The 21,040-nt window shown below is 46.0% G+C and overlaps 1 protein-coding gene across 1 annotated transcript in view; it reads left to right on the top strand.

Annotated features, from left to right (window-relative positions):
• LOC308057440 (uncharacterized protein) overlaps window positions 1-20,646 on the top strand; it is a 279,898-nt gene extending 259,252 nt beyond the window's left edge. Inside the window, exon 3 of the mRNA XM_080411545.1 lies at window positions 19,713-20,646. Coding sequence (XP_080267671.1) covers window positions 19,713-19,719 — 7 coding nt within the window. The 3' untranslated portion in view covers window positions 19,720-20,646. The remainder of the gene's footprint in view (window positions 1-19,712) is intronic.
• The last annotated feature ends 394 nt before the right edge of the window (window positions 20,647-21,040 follow it).

Below are 21,040 nucleotides of genomic sequence, written 5' to 3'. Positions count from 1 at the left end.
TTTCTGTTCCCACCTGCAGCATTCCTTTCCCACCAAAATCTTCCTGTTATTGTGTAACAAAAACAGCCAAAGACAGTGTATTTTGCTTTACTTCAGAGAAGCTGAGAGCGATGTGCATTTTTGTCCAGCCAGCTGGACTATGTCTATGAGACCTTTTTTCAGCTAGCCAGTTATCCACAGGGCTGAGCTGGGCTCTGTGAGCGCTGGCAGGGAAGAGCCCTGGGGCCAGAGAAAGAGCTGCTGGCAGGGACAGCTGCAGGCAGCAGAGCCCTGGGCAGGGAGGGGGGAGATGCTGAGGGGAACCCTGATGCAGGGCAGATAGGGGCACCTCCTGGCCATGGTCTGCCGTGCAGGTGCCTTCCCTGAGCAACACACCTCTGCTCTCCTCTCCCACCCAGCACAGCCTTTAGACCGTTGGTTTCATGTGTTTCAACACCCCCTGGTCCAGCAGAGCAGCAGAAGGGATGAAGTGCATCTCTCCTGCTGCCACGGTGCCATTTCTCTCTGAGCAGAGCCTGAGGGTGACTGTCCTGCACTGCTGCTGTGTAGGAGGTGGTGTGCCGGGCTGGGCAAGGGGAAGGAGTTCCCGAGTGTCCCTTTGTCTCTCTCCTGGCCTTGCTCAGATGCTATTGGCATTGCAGACAGGCTCTCTGGCAATAGGGGTTTCAGCTGCCGGCTCAGGGGCAGACCTTGTGGGTCCTCCTGTGCAGACATGTCCTCTAGCATGGAGGTGTCCCAGGTTTCCCCTAACCTGTGATGCTGTGGGCAATGCAGTCTGTGAGGCTGGGGGAGGAGCTGACGCTCTGTCTCGAGCTTTCCATGATCAGGACCCTTGACTATCTACATTGGGTGTCCACCCAAGGTCTGTGCTGCTTCCAGGGCACACAGTGAGCCCTGGGTGTCCTTGGATAGCAGTGTGGTGCTGAGCCTTCGGGAAGGGATGAGGCATTTTGTTCTCTGCAGTGGATCCCTCTGCTCTCAGCAGTGCCTGGCTGCTTGTCAGGGCAACATGGCAGTGTGATCACTCTCCATCTAAGAAAGGAGCAATTGCCGGGCAGCTGGGAAGGAGAGGGATGGGGAGAGCAGAGTGCCTGCCTCTGCCCTCAGGCACAGACAGTCCCCTTGCCTCTCAGCACTCACTCTGCTCTCCTGAGCACAGCACAAAGCCCTCCTGACCTGACTCTGGCCATGGCCATTGCTCAGCACAGGCAGAGCCGATGCTGACAGGCCCTTCTGCACTGGGAACAGTTTGGGCTGAGCCAGGGCAAGGCCAGGACTGGCCCCTGCCCCCACGCTTCCCATGAAGCCCCTGCTGCAGAGCAGGGCTCACTGCTGGGCAGCCAGCGGGCACAGCCCCTGCTCCTCACAGCACACTCGGCCAGCACTCAGCACAGCTCCAGCCATGGCTCGGAAGGGAGCTCTCCTAGGAACGGCAGAGGGGGGGACATGGGGCACCGGGGGCACATCTAGGAGAAACAGCTTTCACTTGGCTCACAGAAGTCTTTCCTGACTTGTCACTATATTTGCTTCATGAAGAGGACCCTATGGTTGGAGGCAGCAGATGTCCAACAGCAGCTCCATCACCCAGTTCCTCCTCCTGGTATTGGCAGACACGTGTGTTGCTAGGTAGGGCCTGGCGGCTGGAAGATGTCGCGCTGTACGGAAACACAGGGCTCCCCTCCAGGTAGCCAACAGCTTGTAGCTTATGATGTAAGCAGACGGAAGTGACACTGTAAACCTAGGCTATATAGTGCCGTGCCGCTCAGCAATAAATGCCATTTGCCATCCACCACATTGGTGTCTGTGAGCTGATGGACTGCGCAGCCAGGGATTGGCTGCCGTGCCGTTCCTGAACCACGTCACCGCGCGCCTGCGAAGGCAACAAGTGGTGCGGAAACCCGGGAACATTCACCTGGAATCGGGTAAACGGCGGCTGGAGCAGCAGGACCAGCCCGGCGGGGAGGATGTTGGGGCTTTTGCTGTATTGAATGATTATACTGAACTTTGAAGCAAGTGGAAAAATACTGAAGAAATAAGACGAGGGCACGATCAGAACAGTGGAATGAAGAGGGAGGAACAAATTGCGGGTGCTTGCACAAGGCCAGGGCCAACAAGGACGCGATAAGAGGAGCTGGGAAACAACAGGAAGGAGCCTACGTGCCAGAAAAAGTAGAAACAGAAATCTTGCTAATAAACAACTGTTAACCAATCATATTACTATACGCTTGTAAAGTAGCCAATCATATTATCACACGTTTATAGAGTGCCTTATAAAAGTGTGCCTGGTTTGTACAATAAACGGATCAGATCTTGAACTCCATGAGTATTTGAATCTGACTCCCGCTCGCCCAGAATGCCCGCAGCATCTGGTGACCCCGACGTGTGGATCGGTCGAAGAGTCAGGAAGATTCATTAAGGATCGTGTTACAAGCTGCGGAGCCGGCGAGGATCCTGCTGCCAGCGGAGAGAGAGCTGGGCGCCCGAAGAAAGGCGGAACGTGCACGGCTGACCGGTGAGTCAGGAAACTTAAGCAGGATGGGGATCACTGCATCAGCGGTGGAGAAAGAAATCGTAGACAGTTTAATGAAACTGGCAGAGAAAACTGAAATGTCAGTCTCACGGCAGGCAGTAATTGATCTGCTATGTTGGAGTCGCCGCCGTGGTTTCCTTGCTTCTACGCAAGATGTATATAATAATGAAACATGGAAGAAAGTGGGAGAGGACTTGTGGGAATCTGTGCAAGTCAGGACTAAGGGGGTAAAGACTTTGGCTCGCACGTATCGGGCTGTACGGGGTATGGTCGCGCAGTTACACGGCGAGGCGCAAGTCGCTGCAGCTGTTAAAGCTGCAGTGCGGCCTCCCGGCGATCCTACCGCTCAGTCGGAGGAAGAGCCAGAGGGGCAGCCTCCGTGCAAAAACCCCCCCGATTATACATCTAAAGCTTATCCAGTAATGACTACTGCTGAACGAATAGCGTGGGGATTAGATAATGAATTACCACCCTGGTGTCCTGATAAGGAACAAACGGCAAGCGGCAGACAGACATTAATACCGGCAATTGCGAGTACTGGATGTAAAACTGCTGGGGTGGGAACGGCACAGCTCCACCAGCTCCTAAATAACAGACTGCATTTTTTTTTTGAAGCATGTTTGTCTTTGCAAAGGTGAAAGTTGAGATCTGACTTCCTGACCAGTGTTAAAATGCACCATGGCCTCTGGCTACTTTAAGATGATTGTGTGACTTTGGACAAAACCTGGTAGGAGCAATGCTGAAATCAAGTTGTACAAACCTGCAAGACCACCACATTCCAGGAAACGGACTGATAAGCTAATTAACATAGGAAGCGGGGTTTAGGTAACGAATATGTATAGGTGTTAATTGAATATTCATTTGTTTCATTGTATAAATGTGGGATGGTTCGTCACTTCGGGTATGCACGCTTGTGGAGGAGCAATCCCCCGTGCATCTGCGCGCAATAAACATGCCTACTTTATAACTTTCGAGTTATAGAGTCAAATTCCGCACGTCAGTTTTGACGAGCCAGGCAGGAGGATTTCTGCTCGGCTGAGGGACCAGCTGCGGAGCGGACGCTCCTAGGCGCGCCCCGGGAGATTTTCTCGGAGGAGCCTCCTCTTCTCAGCTGTTCACCCGGGAGCAGAAGAGAACCCCTGGATCCGCGGATAAAACGGTATGTTTAGTAACAGGGCGGCTGGTGAGACGCACGGAGACGTCCGGCGCGCAGCGCAGTCCCCAGGAGGAAAAAAAAAAAAAAAAAAAAAAAAAAAAGGGGGGAAGCTAAAAACTTCCTTTAGGTTGTCTTAAGAATTGGGGAATTCCTAGAATGTAACAACTGAAATAGCGCTCTGTGTCTTGTTTGTTCTATGTGTTGTCTTGTTACATGTTCAAAACTTGGAGTTATGAAATGTATGTTGAATAATAATAATATTCTCGTAATTCGTAGCAAATAGCGGAAAACTTAACACTCTGCTTAAGACCAGGAAAAATGTGGTTTTTTGTTTGTTGTTTGTTTTTTGGCAATTGTTCATTGAAATGCATGCTTTGTGAACTGTCAGTGTTCCTAAAAGTTGTACATAAGTGCACGGTACCGTATAACATACTGCTTGTGTGACTGAGGGCTGCCCGGAGAGTGTGAATGGTGTGATTGAGATGCGCATTTTGATTTTCAGTGTATAGCTTAATTATTTTGACTGAGTGTGAGTGCAAGAGTGCTTGAGACATGCGTTTGAGTGCAATATAAACAAGGAGCTCTATCCGTGTTTCCGACCTTGGGTGGCTAAGGCGACCGGAGAAAAAGTAATTAAAATTGTAAAATGGGAAATGGAAGGAGTAAGCCCTGTGAAAAATCGCCCTTGGGTTTCATAACACTCTCCTGCAATTAATGTTGTTTCTGAGGAAGAGGAAAAGGCAAAAATACATGCCAATGCTCTAGCAGTAGCTCTAAACAACAACAAGGTACAAGGCCGAGGGGACCGGGGTCCTAAGCCAAAATGTTATCAATGTGGACAGGAAGGTCACTTTAAACGTGACTGCAAAAAGAATCTAGGAGGAAAGTCTCTGTTGAAGGGAAATTGTTTGCGTTGTCAAAAATTTGGTCATAAAGCGGCCGATTGTTGCTCAAAATTTAGAAAAGATGGTACACCCCTCTTTGTTCCGGGAAACGGGAACAGCCGCTTTCTGAGGGACGCGGCCAAGAAATATCCCCAGAACCCAACAAATTTCATGGCTGCCTCGGCGAGCTGTATTCAGCCACCAGAGGAAGCGCAGGAGTCGATTTGGCCGTGGCAGAACCTGTAAATATCACTGATGAAAAGGTACATGTACTTCCTTCTACAGTTAGTGGTCCTTTGGGTTATGGTTTATCTGCACTCCTTATAGGACGCTCTTCTGCATCAAAAAAGGGGATTTTTGTTCTTCCTGGTTGTATTGATGCCGATTATACCGGACCTATTGGAATTATGGTAAAAGTTTTTTCTCCACCTGTTCATATTCCAGCAGGAAGCACTATTGCACAGCTCATTCCATTCCAAGCTACTGTCCCTCAAAAAGGAGAAAAGGACAGGGGTCAAGGTGCATTTGGCTCAACGGGTATGCCTAACATTGCCTTTTGTCGACTTATTGGTGCCGAGCGGCCAAAATGTAATGTTAAGATATATGGTCCGCGAGGTGTAAATCTTCCTAATGTTTCAATGATGATTGATACTGGTGCTGATGTTACTGTTCTTCCCTTTTCAGTTTGGCCTACCATGTGGGAATTAGATAGTGCGGGTTCAACCATTTCAGGCATTGGGGGAAGTCGTCTGACACAGGTCAGTAAAAACTTCATTCTTTTCACGGATCAAGAAGGACATCAAGCATGGGTAAAACCCTATGTCCTACACACATCCTTGTCCCTGTTAGGTAGAGATGTACTTTCCCAATGGGGAATGAGAATCTCTACAGATTTTTGATTGGGGCCATTGATAGCAGCTCTCGCCCAACCTTAAAATTAAAATGGAAATCAGAAACTCCCGTATGGGTTGATCAATGGCCCTTACCTCAAGAGAAGCTGCAACACATTCATGAATTAGTCCAAGAACAATTGGATTTAGGCCACATCAGACCTTCTGTTAGCCCATGGAATACACCCATTTTTACAATTCAAAAGAAATCAGGAAAATGGAGATTATTACATGATTTAAGAGCAATAAATGAAAAAATGGTTGACATGGGTGCCCTTCAGCCTGGACTGCCTTCTCCCACTATGTTACCACAAAATTGGGACCTATTAATTATTGATTTAAAAGATTGTGTTTTTTCACTATTCCTCTGCATGAGGATGATTGTGAAAAATTTGCATTTACAGTACCAGCTATAAACCGTGCCGCTCCAGCAAAAAGGTATGAGTGGGTAGTACTACCTCAGGGTATGAAAAACTCCCCAACAATATGTCAGTGGTTTGTGGATTTAGCTCTACAATCTTGGAGAGAGAATAATCCTAACCTTATTACCTATCATTATATGGATGATCTCTTAATAGCCAGCCCTCACACACTAGCCCCTGAAAAAGAACAGGAACTTATACAGAGTCTGCATACCTTTGGATTGGTTATAGCAAAAGAAAAGGTACAAAAACTAGCGCCCTGGAATTATCTTGGTCTGCGCATCTCAGAAACAAGAATCCAGCCACAAAAAATTATTAGTGTCCCAAATATAAAAAACGTCAACGATGTCCAGAAACTAGTCGGAGACATTCAATGGTTAAGAACTTTCTGTGGAATTACCAATATGGATTTGGCTCCTTTATTGGCATTATTGAAGGGTGGCTCATCACCCGCTGATCCCAGATCTCTTTCACCTGAAGCTGAAAAAGCCCTAGAGAAAATTACACAGAAAATTCAAAATGTTGGAGTGGACAGGCGACTATTGAATTGTCCATTTACCCTACTCGTGTATAACTGAGACACAGAAATTGTGGCTATAATAGCACAATTGCCCGTCGATCGATCTATGATTCTGTTAGAATGGGTTTTCCACAGTAACACCTTAAAAGCCACAGTTACTACTAGAGCGGATGCAGTAGGACAGTTATTGCTGAAGGCACGAGATCGTTTGCGTACTCTCGCAGGGTGCGACCCTGAAAAAATTATTTTACCTGTGAAAAATTTGTCCTTGGCTGACTGGTGGGTTCAGATTTCTGAGTCTTTTGCAGTGGCAACCCTAGGTATTCAATTAGATAATCATTATCCCAATCACCACTTATTTAAAACTTCCTTAGTATTGGAGGAAAAATCTTTACAGCAACAAAATCCTATAAAAAATGCACTTACGGTTTTTACCAACGCTAGTAGCAAAACTCAAAAGTGTGGCTATGCCTATAGGGATGACAGGAACAATTGGATTTCTCATATAGAACAAATGGAAGGTTCAGTTCAAATTTTAGAATTAAAAGCAGTGTTAATGGTGTTTCAGGAATTTCGCAATGTCCCTCTTAATGTTGTAAGTGATTCTAAATATGTTGTTGGAATAGTTTCGCGTCTTTCGCGTTCCCTTTTAGGGTCTTTTACGAATGACAGACTTATGGCCCTAGTTATTCAGATGTGGAATGAAATAAATTTTAGACAATTTCCTTGGTGGATTACGCATATCAGAAGTCATCTGGATTTACCTGGTGTCTTATCAGAAGGTAATGCTTATATAGACACTCAGGTGGCATCCCCAGTATTACAAAATTCTCCTCTAAAACAAGCAACAGAGTCACATGCCTTTTTTCACCAATCTGCCCGGTCTCTCCAAAAACAGTTTGGTCTGTCTCGTCAAGACGCTAGGACTGTCATAGCGGCCTGTCCTGATTGTGCCAGGTTAACACCTCTCCAACAGGAAGGTACAAATCCTAGAGGGTTACAACCTCGACAAATCTGGCAAACTGATGTTACAGAATTCACCCCATTTGGAGTACTTAAATATGTCCATGTCACAATTGATACCTGCTCGAAAGCCATTTGGGCGACTGCTCATAAATCTACCAATGCTGTTGCCTGCATTCAGCATTGGACGTCAGCCATGGCTGTGCTGGACCGCCCAGATATGGTAAAAACAGATAATGCCCCTGCATATCTTAGTGCCAGAATTAAGACCTTTTTGCTGCAATGGCAGGTGAAGCACGTTACCGGAATTCCGAATAATTCTGGTGGTCAGGCAATTATTGAATGTGCCCATCAATCATTGAAACATTACCTGTCTGTTTTTCGAAAAGAGGGGGAGAGGAGTCCTCATGTAATAGTGGCAAAAGCATGCTATGTACTGAACTGGTTGAATCCCAGAACGGAATGTACTGAACAGCCGATTTTCTATCACTTTTCTAACAATCCCAACGATTTTTTGAATCGTGACATAGCTGTCCAGGTATTTGACCCTGTCTCAAATTGTTGGTCAGGACCTCATAATTTATTAATGTGGGGTCGGGGTTATGCATGTATCTCCACAGGGGCAGTGACCAAGTAGATTCCGGCAAAATGGGTTCGCCCGTGGATTGAAAACCGACCCACTGAAAAGAAAAAGCAGGGTGACTACGACAGGATTGACTCCTAAATGAATAGGAGGGATCAGTGGGCTCAGTGGGCACAGCATCGAGAAAGGTTATTCCGACCGCCACGACCAAATGAAGAAAAGCGGCTTGTAGATAAGTTAACATACATTATTCTGCTCATCTTGCAGCAGTCACCTCGGGAGATACAATGTCAATTACCCTCCGGTGAATTGTCTTTGTTACACTGTGACCGTATCGTGCGTGTGTTGCAGGATCTTTTTGGGCAAGGGCCGATAGAAACAGAAAATTCTTGTCCTATATGTGCTACTTCTTGTAATTCAACAGTTACTCTATATTGTGGATATTGTAAAAGGGTTGGAGCATTAGGCGGAAGGTTTTCCTACGTTTTGGTTCCGGCGGTTTTTCCCTTCTTACTGGGACACATGCCCCTACTTTTCAGGTATAAACGAGGCCTTACAATCTTACGAAGCCTTCGGACAGATATTTTTAGCAGAACATCGAAACGAACTCATCTTCTGGGTTCGCATTATCAGAAAAAGTTTTGAATCTCATATAATACAACATTATTGTAAATGTGAACGATGGCATTATTTTTAGAAATAGGCCTAATGAATATTGCTTTTGCTTCTGCTTTGCATAATATATTGTTGTTTGTTATTCTTTTGTTACTTTTAGTGCCTTGTCTTTTACAATGTTTCCAAAGCTGTATGGAACGCAGTATTAATGCTGTATTTAAAAAGAAAGGGGGAGGTGTTGGGGCTTTTGCTGTATTGAATGATTATACTGAACTTTGAAGCAAGTGGAAAAATACTGAAGAAATAAGACGAGGGCACGATCAGAACAGTGGAATGAAGAGGGAGGAACAAATTGCGGGTGCTTGCACAAGGCCAGGGCCAGCAAGGACGCAATAAGAGGAGCTGGGAAACAACAGGAAGGAGCCTACGTGCCAGAAAATGTAGAAACAGAAATCTTGCTAATAAACAACTGTTAACCAATCATATTACTATACGCTTGTAAAGTAGCCAATCATATTATCACATGTTTATAGAGTGCCTTATAAAAGTGTGCCTGGTTTGTACAATAAACGGATCAGATCTTGAACTCTATGAGTATTTGAATCTGACTCCCGCTCGCCCAGAATGCCCGCAGCAGGAGGATGCTCCCGGACCATCCAAGAGGATGGAAGCTCTTGCGAAGGTCGTATTACAGCTGCATAAGCAGTGGGGTATTGCTTGTAAGCCCAAAGATTTTACTCTTGCAGTTGTGAGACTTTTAGAGCTCGGGGTCATTGACCAGCCGGTGGATATACTCCACCCAGATGTGTGGAACAAATGCTCCCATGCTTTATGTGACGAAACGATATCTACTGGTAATGGGAAAAATCTGAAAGCATGGGGGACAGTCGTCCAGGCTCTCCAAAAAGCTAGACACGAACAGGAGACCTGGAAAGCTTCAAGGGATTGTCTGTTAACCACCCCGTGGGTGGGAAATGGGGCGACTACGCAGACCTCGCGCCCCCCGGTTGAAGAGGGTTCCGCCTGACGTGCGGAATTAGACTCTATAACTCGAAAGTTATAAAGTAGGTATGTTTATTGCGCACAGATGCACAGGGGATCAATCCTCCACAAGCGTGCATACCCGAAGTGACGAACCATCTCACATTTATACAATAAAACAAATGAATATTCAATTAACACCTATACATATTCGTTACCTAAACCCCGCTTTGTATGTTAATTAGCTTATCAGTCCGTTGCCTGGAATGTGGTGGTCTTGCAGGTTTGTAGGTGATTCATGTTCTTGTGACCATCCCATCTTATCCAGCAAGGAGACTTAGCACTCCCTCCCTCTAGATAGCATTGGAATATCTCTCATCCTTTTCTCATTCTTTTTTAAATAGCCCCTTTGTTAGAGAAAGAAGGGCAGGCGTCTCCCCAAAACTGTAGGCGTCTCCTCAGAGCTGTGTGCCTATGTGACCAGACACCGCACCCATGACTAGTCACCATACCCACATTCCTTGAGCAGACATATACAATCACAATCGATGTCCATTGTCCCCATTTCACACTATTTCTCCATATCAATCCCCCCTTTTCTATCAAACTAAGAAAATTCTTTTACTTAAGCAGTCTTCCCGAATGATATAAAGCATCATACATAAGTGTTACCCTTTTAAACATTCTCTAAACCCACAAATATAACATAATGGTTAGTGTATTAAGGAAATTCCTAAACTGATCAATAAGATCACAATGGGGAGTACAATAGTGTTAAGAATTCCTGTTGCAGAAGGTGACCAGCCAAAGAGGGTATTCCACCAATTATGGTTTCCATCCTGTTCTACCTTTAAAACTTTCTTGATCCCCTCTACATCATGATGGATCATGAGAAGAGTTTCGTGTCCCTTTTCTTTGTTTTTTTTTCCAGTATACGTTGTAAATCTGCATGTTTTAATAGTTCTTTTATACTACTTATATTTAGTCCTATGGGTGTAGGAATTAGCTGTGTTAGGGTAAAGTTGGATTTTAAGAATTGATGAGACACTACTGGGGCTGAGTAACTAAAATTGCATCCTGTGATACAAATACAATAATTTGAATATTGTGCAGTCTCCTTTACCTCCCCATCTACAGTTATTGTGTTACACTTAGTTCTCAAACACGCACATCCCTTCCCTGCATAGATAATTTCTGTTTTCAAGTTTGCATTTGGTCGGGCCTCGAAATGACATATTTTCTGATCTGTATTTAAACAAGTATCCCGAGCCATTATAGTATTGCTTTCACAGAGGAAGCCCTGCTGCTCTCGCATAATACAAGATTCTAAATCTACTGTTTGCCACTTGTCGCCTGTCTTTCTGGCCCATGTTCTATGTTCAAAAGGATATAGGAGCACCCCATTGTGGTTAATTCCAAGGGCTACAATGGGGTGTATGGTAATTATTACTGCATTATGTATGGTTAATACAAAAGCTGTGATTGTGTGTTGGGGTCGTAGGTAAAGTTCACCATATTCCACCATGATTGGAGTTTTCTTTCTACCTCTGTAGCATTGTCCCAAACCATCTTTCGAATTTCCGTAGGAAATATGCCTTCCTCTCCTTCTCTTATTATGGACGCAGCTATTGATTGCATCCACATTTGGGCTTGGATACAACTTAGAGCCAGGGCGACGTCGTCCTGTAAACCACCTAACGCCTTCGTGATGAGTTGATGATCTTCCATGTTTATTTGTTCCCACCTGGGGAGTACCTTCGATATCAACCATTGGTGCGCCCCTAATGCTAATAATGAAGATTTTAGTGGTTGTTGTAGTTTTGATAGATTGGCCATGGTGGCGGCTAGTTTATTCATTATCACCTCTCAGTCTATGGAATTTAATACTCCGAGTCCTGTTCCCAACATTCCAGTTACATCTCTCACTATTCTGTTTCGATAAATATTTCCCCTTTTTCTTAACCAAGCTGTCCATCCCTCATAAGAGGTCTGTAAGAAGGGGGAACAGGATGGCTTAGCATCAGAAACATTGACTTGTATATGTAACTCTATTATTTTAAGAGACCATTCTGGGTTAAACAACATTTGTTGCTGACCTGTATTTCTGATTACATATGGCCCAATTGTATACATTTTTGGATTTTGGTTTAGTTAATTTAAGATCAAGCGTTAATGGGGTTGTTGTAACTGTGGTGGTGGTAGGAACAGTGGTTAGCATGATTGTTATTTTGATCTTATAAGTCAGAGCTGTTCTTGGGGATTCCTTTCCTAGGCATATTATAAAGATGGGCTCGGTTAAGGTAAAATTGTGCCAGCATTCCCGTGAATTAAAGCACATGGTTGTATTTAGAAGGGTAAATTCCTTATCTACCTTTCCGACATTAATCAGGGTGTCTCCTGAAATCTTGGTGTTATCTTTTTCATTATACGTTTGACACCCTACTTTTATCCTATCTACTAATTTTCCCCATAATCGGTCGACTTTGTGTACATCCTCCCAATCCCATTGATTCCTTTGGTACACCTCATTTTCAGAAAAAAACACCATAGCTATTTTTGTCTTTGAGTCCATCTTTCCCATTATTCCAGTGTGTTTTTTCTGGGCATGATTCCAAGGCCAGTTATCAGGCTCTTGGTTGTAGGCAAGAGAGAGGGTACAAAAAAACACAAATGGTTTAAACCCACTATTGATCATTTTAAGAATCTAAACATTACTCATATATACATATAAAATCTGTTTTGATCAAAATATCTTTGTTTGAGTTGGGGCTTACTGATAACAAGTTGGAAAAGACTGGCCACTGGCTCAGTCCCAGACTCTTTTGTTCTATATTGTTTGTTGTGGTGCCCTTCCCATATGGTGGATCCACAACCGCTCAGGTTCACTTACTTGCCACCCACATTGTTCCCATTTGTCCGAGTAAATTTGAGTTTCAGTTCTTTTTTATCTGGAGTTACTTTCCACGAAGTTGCAGGGGCTTTCTTGATCCAGGTATGGTGAATCCAAGAATTCTGTCCCTCAACCTTGATTGCAGTGTAGGTGGTGAGTAGGACTTGAAAAGGTCCGGTCGTTCCAGGGTTTTATCTGCAAAACACTTAACGTATACATAGTCCCCTGGTCGTATATCGTGAACAGGTCCATCCAGACCCCTACTGCGTGTTCCCATCACATGCTTCTCAATTCTTATTAATTGTTTGTTTAGTGCCACCATATAGGAAGTCATTGTTTCTTCACCAATCTGTGAAGACGTCCCCTTTTGTACCCCATAGGGTCGTCCATATAAAATTTCAAATGGGCTAAGCCCCTCTTTTGCTCTCGGTCTAGCTCGAATTCATGTAAGAGCTAATGGCAAAGACTGGGGCCAAGTTAGATTTGTTTCTTGACCTAACTTGACAATCTGTTGTTTGATTAGATGATTCATCTTTTCCACCTGGCCACTCGATTGCGGTCGGTATGGGGTATGCAATTGCCAATCTATTCCTAGATGGTGGCTGATCTGTTGCACTATTCTGGACACAAAATGTGGTCCTCTATCCGAGGACATTACTGCTGGGACTCCAAACCTAGGTATTATCTCTTGGAGTAGTATTTTGGTCACTTCCCGGGCTTTAGCAGTTCTGCACGGGAAGGCTTCTGGCCAACCTGAAAAGGTATCTTTTAGTACCAATATCGATACCCCCCTTTTCTAGGAAGTTCCGAGAAATCGATCTGCCAATGTTGCCCTGGAACATTTCCTCTACTAATGTTCCCTAGTTTTATTTTATTTGCTGTATTGGGATTATTGCGTAAACACATTTCACATTGCTGAGTCACCTGTTTTATTACAGTATACAAGTTTCACCCTATCAATTTCTGATTTAGACTTTTATATAAAGTATCAGCTCCCCAATGTGTCTTATTAATAATAGGGCTGTGGTCCATATTAAATTGAATAGTACCACTATACGGCCATCCCTTAAATAAGTCCACTTACTTAATTTTATTTTATCATTCATGTCCTGAATTAGCTTTAAGTTTTCTTTAGAATAGTTTGGCTCTTGATCTGTACTTAGAGTTTGGATTTTATCGCCTGGTATTAAGGATAATTCCTCCTTTCCTACCTCCTCTGTTACTCATCTGGCCTCATGGTCGACCAGGCGGTTTCCAATTTCCAAATCAGTGCCTCAATGGGCCATCTTATGTTCTTCCTTCCTGGATGACCCTCTTATAACAGAGGGGGCCATTCCTCACATCAAGGTCTGGCATGGCACATGTTCCCACCGCTCAGCACCTACTGGGTTGCAGCCAACAGCGAAGCTCAAGATTCTTCTTGGTGGCAAACACAGAGGCCAACCCAGTCTTGCCCTTGACTATGGTAGGAGGCACCTGACCAGCCTTATTCCTTGTACTTCGTTGTCAATGCAGTTTCATCTGCACATCCCATAACAAGTCACTGTCATGGCAAAACACACAGATTTACATTAGTAGATCTACTACAGAGTGTGTTTTATTTCACTTTTTCTGCCAATATCCCCACAGCCTTGCTGACCAAGGGATATTGTTTTTATCTGAACTGGGCAAGCCTCCCCCTTATCATTTTTACTGTAACAGGTAAAGCATTTTTCACCTTTCCTGGAATTTATTTTCAGATACACCTGGTTAAAAATTTCCTTTACTTCAGGGAGGTCCTCTTTTCCTCTTTTCTGTTGAATTAAAGATAAGCTCAATATTTCAATTACTTGATCATATTTAACTTTTAGTTTCATTTGCCCTGCTTTAAACGTCTAGATGTTCTAATAAATCTCATCCCAACAAAGATTTCGGTGAATTTGGCATTCTTATTTGTTTTCTTAGTTTATACTTTAAAGTTTTCAGGATGTTTTCCTGGTGGCCAGCAGCTCCCACAACTGTAACAATTTTTTTTTATTTTTTTTATTTTTACTGAAGTTTAACAAATAAGTTGGTTATGTATTCGCTAAAATTCCACCTCATACCCATTCCCTGCCCTAAAAGGGGCCGTTAGCGGTCCCGTTGTACTGCAAATGCTGCAGCAATCGGGGTGACATTGTCAGGTCCTTCTGCTCAATTATCAGCAATAGCAACCCCCTCCTCCCCACCATCAGAAGGGTTCGGGGCAGGAGATGCTCTTCCTGCTCTGCAGGTTACACAAGCCTGCCTCTGCAACAGCACTTCTGTTTTAACTCTTTCTTACCCTGAATGCAAATCTGCTACTTGTTGCTTTAAGTCTGTGTTATTACATATCAGCCTTCGCAGGCAAATAGCAAACACCCTGCCATGCATCCCAGCATGATTCAGTCACACCTTCGAGGGGGTACGGGGCTTTGTACAAACTCACCCCAATACTTTAACACTTTCACAAGGTCTTTGATTCTACACACACACACACCCCCGCCTCAGGTTTTACATACATCAGTACAAGTTTTTATATCTTACAACCTGTTTCATTCTGGTTGCTCCACAGAAGGAACAGCAACCTGAGCTTTTTAACACAAAAATTTCAACAAGAACAATTTTCTAGTTTAGGTCTCAGGGGTTTTTTTCCTATCCTTTTCTAGAGCCATAATCAAAGATCAGGTGATGTTAATCCCGCACTCTTCCTAGTGCTAGTACCATAAGATCCCGAGGGGGTACTAATCCACAGTCCTTTTGCCACTCAGGTTTGTCCTGGAGGATGAAGAACATGTCTGCATATGATACTTCGTCCCATTTTCCCTCTCTCCTCAGAAACAACATTAATCGCAGGAGAGTGTTACAATCTAACGTTCCTCCCTCCTGAGGCCATTTCGCATCACTCTCCAATGTATACAAAGGCCACCACTGATTACAATATTTAATCAATTTCCTTATATTTTCGGTATCACTATGTCCTACGATATCACTCCAATGTTTTAATATACAACCCAAGGGCGATTTTTCACAGGGCTTACTCCTTCCATTTCCCATTTTGCAATTTTAATTACTTTGTTTTTCTCCGGCCGCCTTAGCCACCCAAGGTCGGAAACACGGATAGAGCTCCTTACTCGTTTTGCACTCAAACGCATGTCTCAAGCACTCTTGCACTCAGACTCAGTCAAAATAATTAAGCTATACACGGAAAATCAAAATGCGCATCTCAATCACACCATGCACACTCTCCGGGCAGCCCGCAGTCACACAAGCAGTATGTTATATGGTACCATGCACTTATGTACAGCTTTTAGGAACACTGACAGTTCACAAATACGCATTTCAATGAACAATTGCCAAAAAACAAACAACAAAGAAAAAACCAATTTTTTTCCTGGTCTTAAGCAGAGTGTTAAGTTTTCCGCTATTTGCCTAGAATTACGAGAATATTATTATTATTCAACATACATTTCATAACTCCCAAGTTTTGAACATATAACAAGACAACACATAGAACAAATAAGACACAGAGTGCTATTTCAGTTGTTACATTCTAGGAATTCCCCAATTCTTAAGACAACCTAAAGGAAGTTTTTAGCTTCCTTTTTTCCTACGCAAAAGTTTCCCTTTTACTTTTGCTGTGAGGTGCCTCTTGTTCCTGTGAGATTCCGCCTTATTCCGTCCCGCCCCCTGCTTTCCGTCACGAGGCCTCCGGGCTTTTAGGAATGGCAGTAACCTCGGGTTTGCTCGATCTGCCCTCAAGATCGCTAGCGGCCACCCCTTGGTCAGCAAACCCCCTCCCAAGGTACCTTCCCTCCTGGGGACTACGCTGCGCGCCAGACATCTCCGTGCGTCTCACCAGCCGCCCCGTTACTAAACATACCGTTTTATGCGTGGATCCAGGGGTTTCTCTTCTGCTCCCGGGTGAACAGGAGGAGAAAAACAGGGTGCTCCGGGGAGAAAAGGAGGCTCCTCTGAGGAAATCTCCCGGGGCGCTCCTAGGAGCGTCCGCTCCGCAGCTGGTCCCTCAGCCGAGCAGAAATCCTCCTGCCTGGCTAGCCAAAACTGACGTGCGGAATTAGACTCTATAACTCGAAAGTTATAAAGTAGGTATGTTTATTGCGTGCAGATGCACGGGGGATCAATCCTCCACAAGCGTGCATACCCGAAGTGATGAACCATCTCACTTTTATACAATGAAACAAATGAATATTCAATTAACACCTATACACATTCGTTACCTAAACCCCGCTTTGTATGTTAATTAGCTTATCAGTCCGTTGCCTGGAATGTGGTGGTCTTGCAGGTTTGTAGGTGATTCATGTTCTTGTGACCATCCCATCTTATCCAGCAAGGAGACTTAGCACTCCCTCCCTCTAGATAGCATTGGAATATCTCTCATCCTTTTCTCATTCTTTTTTAAATAGCCCCTTTGTTAGAGGAAGAAGGGCAGGCATCTCCTCAAAACTGTAGTTGTCTCCTCAAAGCTGTGCGCCTATGTGACCAGACACTGCACCCATGACCAGTCACCATACCCACATTCCTTGAGCAGACATATACAATCACAATCGATGTCCATTGTCCCCATTTCACACTATTTCTCCATATCACGCCCACCCTCAAAGCCGACAGAACAGTGACGCGCCCACTCAGCGTCCAGCAGACTCTTCCTTCTCCAACTCGCCCACAGGACCCTCGGCGGACTCCTTTTGGGGCAAACTGGCTGCAGAGGCCAGGGGCGCTGAGGTGAAAGCCGAGGCCGAAACTACATGGTCTGAACCACCGCCCCTGTGCGCCCCAAGATGGCGCCGAGCAGCAAGGGGAAGGGCGGGGCCAGACCACCCCCGGCGGGAGCAGGGGGGGAGCGCTAGAGTTAACAGGCACACACCGAGGGGAGGGGGAGGAGAATGGGAAGGAAAAGAGTGATTGGCATGACCAAAAAAGGGAAAAGAGCACCAGCGAGGGGCAGAAAGCCAATCAGAATGACCCTCCCCAAAACTGCCCTTATAAGGCAGGCGCCTCCCCAAGCGGAAGGCGGGGCGGGCAGAAAGGGAAAGAACCGCCCGATTACGCAAGGCAAGGGAGGGGCCGAAGCCCGACCACATATCACCAGCACCCGGAAGTGAGCAGTCAGTCGGGCTCTGACTCCGGCTCAGACTCTGCATGGCAGACTTGGCTGGCAAATACAAAGACCAAAATATCACCACTCACGGGGAAAGAAAGACATAAGGGGACAGAAATTCCTCTCACAGATTGGAGAAAAATACAAATTGCATGTGCCGATTGGGCCCCATCGGACGCACTAGCATTCCCGGTCCGAGTGACAGACGGGGGACAGAGGGTCCATTCCCCCTTAAGCCCTAAGGATATACGAGCGATTGTTAAAGCAATCACAGACAAAGGACTCAATGCGGTCATGGTCTCCACCCTCATAGATGGGTTTTTTGGGGGAGATGATTTGCTTCCGTTCGATATAAAACAGATTTGTAGGTTGATTTTTGATGGGGCAGGGATGATTGTGTTTAAACAAGAATGGGAGGAGAACTGTGCGAGGTGATTAGCTCAAGTGACCGGGGTGGATCATCCGCTACACGGCTCCAGCCTACAGCGGTTGATGGGTACAGACCCAACAATGATTACCCCCCAAGCGCAAGCCCAGGGCCTGCGGGCCCATGAAGTTATGGCAACCACCCGTGCAGCTAGAGAGGCTATTCGCACAACCTCTAGAGTTATTGCCAAGCCATCGCCATGGTCCACAATAAAACAAAAAGAAAGTGAGAGTTTTACACAGTTTGTAGATCGCCTCCAAGCAGCAGTCGATTCCTTGGCCCTGCCCTCGGAGGCAAAAGGCCCAGTCATCGCAGACTGTTTGCGGCAACAGTCTAATCTAAAAACCAAAGAAATCCTGCAATCACTGCCACCGAGGTCAAGTCTCGCGGACATGATTAAACATGTTGTGAGCGAGGAGCACCTGGCCCCAATTCAAGTGGCTGTTCGTGCACTGGCTAGCGTGATGACATGCCTCAAATGTGGCCAACCAGGCCATGTGATGACCAATTGCCCCCAATCGGGAGACCCACCAGCGGCACTCCCCCCGCAAAACCGATCTAAAGGACCGTGTTGGGCCTGTGGAAAGAGAGGGCACTTTGCGAAGGAATGCAGGCTTAAAAAGCAGGGAAACGGGAAAGGGAGGGGGCCCCCAGGCCGCACACAGCCCTCTCCCACTTGGGATGTCAGGCGGCCCCATTACAACAACCCCAGACAAGGAGGGTCACTCCCGAACCCGTTGCCCCCGAGGGAAGCAGCGAGGTTTATGGCCCAGCCGACGATCCCACAAACCTGGCCTACATCCCAGGGACAGCAGGGACCACCCCTTGGGGGCGAGACCCCTGGGTGGCCCTGGCAGTAAAGTGTGACAACCCACCAGTGGTATGGGGGATCTGTTCCCTCTATAATTCCCTAAATTCCGGAGCAGATGTTACAGTTATCCCTGAAACGAACTGGCCCCCACATTGGAAATTGGAAGACGACCCCACGGTGGGCGGAGTCGGGGGATTAACCCGAGCTCGGAAGAGTGCTCACTTGGTAGCAATCACGCTTCACACAAAAAAAGGGACCGGAGAAGACCATTACCCTCTTCCCATACGTCATGTCAGGAGTCCCACCCCTGTTGGGAAGGGACGCCCTAGCCTTTTTAAAAGCCAGAGTGACAAATTTACGGTAAGGGCCACTGCCGCACACCCACTCCCACCAATCAGACTGACATGGAAATCATCCGACCCGGTGTGGGTCGAGCAGTGGCCCCTGTCAAAGCCTCGAATGGATGCCCTTCTTGAGTTAGCTGACCGCGAACTACAACGAGGTCATATAGAGCCTTCCACTAGTCCATGGAACACCCCAGGTTTTGTAATACCCAAACGAGCAGGCGAGGGGTTTCGTCTCCTCCATGACCTGCGTGAGGTAAACAAAAAAATCCAGCCAGTGGGTCCTGTTCAAACATTGTTGCCCATGAACTCCATGATACCGGAAGGACAACCTTGTGCTGTCCTTGATATTAAAGACTGTTTTTTCTCAATACCTCTGCATGAGGAGGACAAGGAGCAGTTTGCTTTTTCTGTAGTGTTTCCAAACAGCCAACGCCCTAACTTACGCTTCCAGTGGAAAGTGCTGCCCCAAGGAATGATCAATTCACCCACTATTTGCCAAATCACAGTGGATCGGGCACTGGCACCGGTTCGGCGCAGTGACCCGACTGCAACTATCATTCCATATATGGATGATATTCTGATTGCTGCACCCTCAGGAAATCAGGTGGACCACCTGGTGATAATAATTTCAGAAACCCTCAAGACAAACGGGTTTGAAATTGCGAGTGCAAAAATTAAAAGAGCACCTTGTGTAAGTTTTTTGGGAATGGGGATCACAAGTTCTTATATAACACCCCCCCCCCCCCAAATGTAAATCTGTCGGACCATTAAGACACTCCATGACATGCAGCAGTTAGTGGGGTCTTTACAATGGCTCCACAATGTTGTCCTGATCCCTCCCAAAATCATGGCCCCCCTGTACGATCTTTTGAAAGGGAAAAACCCATGGGAACAAAAAACTCTGATCACAGAAGCAATAAGCTCTCTCGACTTTATCGAACAACAGGTGTCAACAAACACGCTCGCCAGGTGGAACCCGACTATACCACTTGATCTGTATGTGCACTTCACGGAAGGGGGGGGAGTAGGAGCACTGGCCCAAGGCCCTCCTGAAAAAGCTCAGCCAATACAATGGATAGTCCTGGGAAAAACGTCACGTGTCTTCTCTCTAGGAGTCGAGTGCCTCGGTAACCTCTTCACGAAAGGCAGAAAACTCGCCCTAAGACATCTGGGAACCAAACCTGCCAGAATATACCTGCCCTTTCGCAAACAGCTCCCAACACAATCAGTGGCAATGTCAGAATATCTAGCTATAGCCCTCGCCGGATTTGGGGGAGAAGTCCGGTATGCCACAAAGCCCCCCTGGACTCAAATGCTAGTTATTCTCGACATTGACCTCCCAAAGAAGATCATGGACCGGCCCCAACAGGGACCAACGGTCTTCACAGACGCATCCTCAGCGACCTCAACAGCGGCAGCAGTATGGCAATCGGGAGGAGAATGGCACTGTGTCAAAATGATCGATCGTGCGATCTCAGTCCAACAGCTGGAAGCTACAGCCGTAGTGCTGGCGTGCAGACTGTTCCCGACATACAACTCAACATAGTAACTGATTCAATGTTCGTGGCCCAGCTTTGCTTAGCCATGTCAGGGCCCGGCGTGTCAACATCCACAACAGCTCTGATGCTACAAGAAGCGTTTTTTTCCCAAAAGGGCACTATATCGGTTATCCACGTCAACAGCCATAACCCAATCAAAGGGTTCTTCCAAATCGGCAACGACAAAGCAGATGCCGCTGCAAAAGGGTTGTGGACACTAAGAGATGCCTGCCAATTACATGAGTCCCTCCACATTAGAGCTAAAGCGCTAGCAAAGAGATGTGGGATTTCGGCCACTGACGCGAAACATATAGTAGCTACATGTCCCCACTGTCAAAAAGCACCATTGTGGTCTAGTGGAGTC

The sequence above is a fragment of the Falco punctatus genome, assembly GCF_963210335.1.
Source record: "Falco punctatus genome assembly, contig: scaffold_30, whole genome shotgun sequence".
Taxonomy (NCBI): domain Eukaryota; kingdom Metazoa; phylum Chordata; class Aves; order Falconiformes; family Falconidae; genus Falco; species Falco punctatus.
This window is presented reverse-complemented; position numbering and strand designations above follow the sequence as displayed.